Source organism: Bufo gargarizans, chromosome 8 (assembly GCF_014858855.1).
Source record: "Bufo gargarizans isolate SCDJY-AF-19 chromosome 8, ASM1485885v1, whole genome shotgun sequence".
Lineage (NCBI taxonomy): Eukaryota > Metazoa > Chordata > Amphibia > Anura > Bufonidae > Bufo > Bufo gargarizans.
Window position 1 is genome coordinate 48,416,749 of NC_058087.1, and position 6,523 is coordinate 48,423,271.

Below are 6,523 nucleotides of genomic sequence, written 5' to 3' on the forward strand. Positions count from 1 at the left end.
CAGACCGCACATGGCCGGACAAGAATAGGACATGCTCTCTCTTTTTTGCAGAGCCGGGGATTCGGACAGCACATGGTGTGGTGTCCAAACCTTTTGTGGCGCTGTTGAAATCAATGGGTCCGCACCCGTTCCGGACGGATGCAGACCCATTCACATGGATGTGTGACTGGACCCTAATAATAATAATAAATCCCCCCATTATTTATAAATAAAATTGGCTTTTTATCCCTCTATATCGTTGTCCTGGTCTTTATTCCTATTGTCTATCCATGTAGTAAATGCTGTATGGGCCTCAATGTCTTACTTGGGCTTATAATAAAAAAAATAAAAAATACTATAATTTCATTAGTTTTTTTACAAGCATTTTTGGGTGTTTTTTTTTTATTTTGACATTTGTCACATGGGTCATTTCATGTATTTTTTAAAGGGATTGTCCAGGCTAAAGATATTGATGACCTATCCTCTGGGGGAAAAAAGCAATAATGGACGTCAGTATTTCCACTAAATCTGGATTTAATTGTGCCTTTATCCAAAACACCATGTGACGTCTCAGCCTCTAAGGCCCCATGCACACGGCCGTTGTTTTGGTCCGCATCCGAGCCGCCGTTTTGGCGGCCCGGATGCGGACCCATTCACTTCAATGGGGCCGCAATGGGTTTCTTTTGGGGCCGCAAAAGGAACCTTTTTCAAATTAGCCAATCTGACACTGATTATCATTATTTGTAATCCGGACAACCCCTTTAAGTCCTATAGGCCTAGTTAGGTCATTTTATTGGTGCTATAACCCAGATGTTTACAGCGTCCAGATCACAGCATCAAATAAGTTGCACCAAACGCACAAACATCAGTAAAGTTCCCATATTACAGTGTCCTCCTGTCCATACCAGTCCAGATATTTAGTGTAAAATCTGCAGACCGCTTCTGTACTGATACTGTTACACGTTGCAGTAGGGATGCATTCACATGACCGTATGTGTTCCGCAAAATACGGATGACGTCCATGTGGCATATAGCAAGCATGATGCCCGCCATTGTTTGGCAGCTGTGCTTGGTATTGCAGCTCAGCCCTTAGGATGAGCTGCACTTAGGCCATGTGCTGATGTACTGTGACGTCACTGACCTTGGTAGAGTCCTAAGTGCTCATGGAGCATTGCAGGCTCTTCAGACAGCTAATTGGCAGACCCCCCACAGATCTGGTATGGACGTCCTATTCACAACCTCTTTAAACCACACCATAAGTAAACCACATCCCTCTTTTTACCTGTATAATCGTGGCCAGTACTTTTGGTTTATAAAGGCTCTTTCTTTCTGGTATCCTGTCTAGAAAGTTTGCAAGCATTGGAGATGCCACACATAAAGTAAGCCATACTGATGTATTATATACATAACTGGGGTGCAGTTTATTTTGTATTAAAACACACATAAAATGTATAAAAATTGATATAGGCGAAATTTATCAAAATTTGTATAAAGGAAAACTGGCTTGGTTGCCCATAACAACTACCCAGACTCCACCAATCACCTTCCACCTATTTTCTTTTATTTTTTTTTCCAAAGGAGTGCTGAAAAATGAAAGGTAGAATCTGATTGGTTGCTATGGGCAACTAAGCCAGTTTTACTTTACACCAGTTTGGATAAATCTCCCCCATAGATTTTCCTATCTATTGGATGTAGCGGTCAGCCATTAGCAGTCCAGTCCCAGCCTCTGCTTCTCCAAGCTGTCAACCTTTTACATAGTCATTTCAGCAGAAATGGCCATGATCCATAGCTAATAAAGTTATCCTATGCACTCTGGTTATTTCCTGAAACCAGGGCTGCGCACGGCATACTGGTATTTGTAGTTCGATAGGCCATGTTACATATTATTATTGTCTGCGCTAAGACTACATTTCCCAGCAGATCTCTGACAGCCCATACAACAAAGATGGCGGCTCCCAGGTAGCAGACCTAGTACTTTCTAATATTTATGCTTGCTTGGCAGAGTTGCTGGCAGGTAAATTACTCAGTAGAGAAACATTATGGGATGTGTAGTTCATAAGGCTCAATCATCTGCACATGCACAGACGGGGCCGCTGCTTTGCCAGTACTTCTAGAGTGCAGCGTGTCACAGAGGCGCCCAGCAGTAACTGCACTCTGTGCGCCATTGTGACAGGCACTTCTGCTTTCAGTCTAGATTATATTTAGTGCATACTTATGTTTAGGGCTGGTAAAACCAGGGCATCCAGAACCCCGCCCTTGGAAATGCCCAAACTCCAACAGAAAACACTTTTGGGTGGGGTTAATGTTAGCACCGCCCATTTTCAGCCCAAATTTGCTGAGACTGTCTCTGAAAACCGGGGAGAGTTCCTGCAAATTTGGGACAGCAGGTAACTATGTTAGTGATATAGCTCATGTTAGACACCAGCTAGTATTACAGGTGGTTGAGTCAGTATTCAGAGTTAAAAAGTTATCAGAGCCCCATCCTCTTACTGTCAGTGGGTAGGGGAATACCCATTGTCGACATAGGTATGGGTCCCAGAGGTGGGACTTACACTTATCAAACATTACTGGGATATCCCGTGGCTATGCCATTCATTTTGAGATGGAATAAACTTTTAACTAGTGCCATAATCAATGGATATATTTCGTTTGTAAGAAGAATATTCATATAAAAAATGTTTAAAGCAAAGTTTAATCCGTTCTAAATGAAAATTTTATTAATATGTTGCCATGGCTATTTAGTCCCACTGATATATAAAGTGATAATACCAGAATTCTAGAGACCTTTGTGCAATATTCTTTTTCTTTATTTTTTGTTTTTGTGAATTTGAAAGCCTGAGATTGTGACTTTCTTCACCCAAATGATGGTGGCATTATTCTTGCCCACACGTTTCATTGCCTTGATGTCTAGGGCTCTTTTTGCGGCTTCTTTCCGCAGTTACTATGGCACCAACCACAGTGACTGCTACAGTTAGGGTGATCATCAGCACAGTGACGGTTTCTGCTACACAGAGTTGCGTGTCCAGCGATTTGAGGGGTCTCCCCTTCAATGCGGGGGGAGCTGCACAATTTAAATGCTCTCCATCTTGTAAATAGATTTTCTGCAAACTTCTCAATTTGCCAAACATACGCTGCAAATCACAATCGCATTCCCAAGGATTTGATGACAGCAAGAGAAGAGTCCCAGTTGACGGCAAGTTGCTCAGCGTCTGAAAGCGTAGATGACGCAGCTTGTTATTTTGTAGATTTAAGAACGTGAGAGAGTGGAGAGGTGTGAACACTCCAGAAGGCAGATTATTGATCTGATTGCCCGACAAATCAAGGAATTCAAGTCTTTGCAGAACTGAAAAGTCATTATTCTTTAAGCTTTGCAGCTTGTTGTTCTGAAGCTGAAGATGACGGAGCTTAGTTAAAGACCTAAAGGCTCCAGAATCCAGACTGAAAATGAGATTTCCTTGCAGATCCAATAGTTCCAGATTATACAATTGTTGGAAACTGTATTTAGGAACACAATGCAAATGATTTTGAGCTAGAACTAGATGTGTAAGGGATTCAAGACCCAAGGAGAAACCCACACTTAAATTTCCTATTTTATTTCCATTTAGGTCCAGGATTTGCAGACTCTGTAAACTCTTCCAGGATCCATCGCCCACTTGCAAGATTTTATTCTGAGCCAGAAGAATTGTACGGAGCCTCCAGAGGTTATGAAGAGGAGGTAAAGTATTTAAGGAACAGCTGGACAGATCTAGAAATTCTGTAGCCAGAGGAGGCAGAATTACAATGGATGACAGGTTTGTTCCTGAGCAGTTTACAAAAAGTGCCCTGGAGTCACAAAGACAAAGTGATGGGCATAGTGTGTGAGTGGAGATGACAGATATGGGCAGCAGTATCAGCAGCCATAGCACTGGGGATGACCGCAACGTCTGCAAGAAGAGATGCATTGTATCTGTAACAAGATAAATATACAGAATATACGTCATGTTTTGTACTAATGTCACTCATGTAGCTATGATATTTGACACAACCCCATGTCACGCCTTCTACTAAACAATTGCATCCATTATAAAAAAATAAATAAAATTTTAAATACATTTGGCTATTAGTCCGTTACACTATTTTATTACTGTTTTATTCTAAAACTACAAATGCCTTTTTTCCTTTGATGTTTTAGGTGTTTAGATGATGTGTTGTATATCAGGTTTTATAAAAGCAGAGCTTACCTTCATCTGGAAGGATTCTGAGTAATTCTGTGTCTATCTGGGGGACTGAGCTTGGGTAAGGCAGGTCAGGCGGTCACAGCCATTGTTCCCCCAGAGAGGTGCTGATATGTGTGTAAGACAAGAACGGGACACTGAGAGCTTGTGAAATTCACCCAGAGGAGTTATACGCTTCAGAAACACTGTCAATTGTGGTGTCACTCAATACCGCAATGTGTGCACCCTTCACTGAAATTCTGTCAGTCTATTTGCTATCAAAGGTATTCATTTCTCAGTTCACATAATTGGCGCTCGTACTAAATAGGTGTCTCAAGTGACGTTCAAATGATATGAGTCACCAGACAATTTCATTGTCATGTGTCTTTAACATGCCTTACTTAAAACAAAAAATATATAAACTAGTAGCTGCAACAGACATATCAATAATCATCCCAGATCAATCTCTAGAATGAGAAGAGAGAAGTGCTTGCATATTACATTCTGCTTTCTCCTGTCTGCAGAGGATGGAATTGGAGATGGGCCGTAGACTCTATTGAATCCATCATGCTTCCTGGCCCCTGTAGCGAGTAGAGAGCACGCTATGCAGGTGCTTCTCTCTCCTCATTCTAGCGATTGGTGGGGTCTAAACACTCAGACCCCCACCAATCAAAACTTTTGATATGTTTCTGAGAATAGGCTATCCATATATAAATCCCAGAGAACCCTTTTACCTTATGCTATCTGTAGTGTTACATAGGACTGCAAAAATACCCAAGAGCCATTGGCTCCTAAACTGAAAAATTTAGGAGCTAAATTAAAATTTTAGTTGCCAAATTTAAAATACATACCATATTGCTTAACCATGATATTGACCCCTTTTACCTCTGTAGGGGCAGGAACACAGAGTTTAAAAGGCCACCACCCACTCTCCCCCTCAGTGTTTCCTGGCCCTTTGGGGCACCTCACGGAGAGACCTCCTGTGGGAGGTGAAGACTTTTAGTTTTTACCTGTGTTAGGCTTTCCCTCTGCCCTCCTGTGTGTTTATTCAAAAGCTGAGGCAGAGGAGGACATATGGGAGTAGATCTCGTCCCTGTAAATCGGGGGCCTGTTATCGCTCCTCGATGCGCAGGGTCCTCCTTTCCTCTTTTGGTGAAGCTGACCACGCAAATATAGGACACGCTGCACGCCGACCTCAGCACGAGGACGCAGCGCTGTAACCTGTTCCTGGACTGTGGGGGGCGGAGCTTGGAACCCACGTGCGCGCGCTCTGATGTCAGACGCGACGCCAGCCTGTAATAAGCGGCAGATTCAAACAGAACACCGCTACCTCCAGTGTGGTGTTTCCTTCTCCATAGGATGTCAGCCCCTGATGCCCCTGCAGGCCAGATGTAGCCTACAGACCCCCCCTCGGCTACTCTAACCGTGAGTTCCCCTCTGGGGAGTATGTGTATCACTTTTGACATGCTTTATATGTATGGTCTCCTGATAACCGTTTACGCCTCTCTTATAGAGAGTGAAAGAGCCCAGAGTTAAATCCAGATCTCTAGATGTGCGACTTGTACCAAGAGACTTCCTGAAAACCATAAAAAGAAGCGCTGTCAATCTTGTATTAATGAGCTTGTAAAAGAAGAGCAACCATTGAACCTTATGGAAGTAAAATCCATGATTGATAACAAAATAAAATCCTCCCTGGCCTCCCTCAGATCCGTGCCTCCTGCTCTACCTGCAAAAAAATCGAAGGTGTCCGTTCCATCCTCCTCTGAAGCAGAGGACATGGACAAGGAGGCTTCCACCTCTAGACAGAACATTCGCGTCAAAGAACAACGCGAAGGTGGGGCGTTTCTGTTCTCTAAATCCCAGAGAAGAGCCATGGGCAGTCGACGCCTTTTCAGTCAGGTGGACCTGGAACCTCGCTTACGCCTTTCGTCCCTGGGCCCTAATCCCGCGGGTACTGCAAAAAATTATAACCGATCCTGTAACAGTAATACTCGTGGATCCCTATTGGCCAAAAAGAAATTTGTTCCCCGTCCTGAAGGAGTTAGCCTTGGAAGAGCTGTGGAAAATACCTCTCCAGAAGGACATTTTATAACAGGGCCCCATCCTTCACCAAAATCCCAGCCTGTTCAAATTATCAGCATGGATCCTGAGCGCGAGATCTTATAAAGTAAAGGTCTTTCAGATAAAGGTATTAATACACTAAAATCCAGTAGGAAAAGTGTTACTTCTGGAATCTATCTCAAGATCTGGAAAAAATACTGCAGTTGGCTGGCACAAGATTCACCAACAAATTCTACCCCGAATATCGAGAAGATTTTAGATTTTCTCCAGAGGGGGCTGGATATGGGCCT

The 6,523-nt window shown here is 43.1% G+C and overlaps 1 protein-coding gene across 1 annotated transcript; it reads right to left on the reverse strand.

Moving 5' to 3' along the window:
- Positions 1-2,852: 2,852 nt before the first annotated feature.
- LOC122945373 (reticulon-4 receptor-like 2) lies at positions 2,853-3,920 on the reverse strand. The gene has a single exon (XM_044304447.1). The coding sequence runs from the start codon at positions 3,918-3,920 to the stop codon at positions 2,853-2,855; it is 1,068 nt and encodes a 355-aa protein (XP_044160382.1).
- Between the last annotated feature and the right edge of the window lie 2,603 nt (positions 3,921-6,523).

Coding starts and splice junctions, on each gene's coding strand:
- LOC122945373 (XM_044304447.1), bottom strand. CDS start 3,920: ATGCATCTCTTCTTGCAGACGTTGCGGTCATCCCCAGTGCTATGGCTG.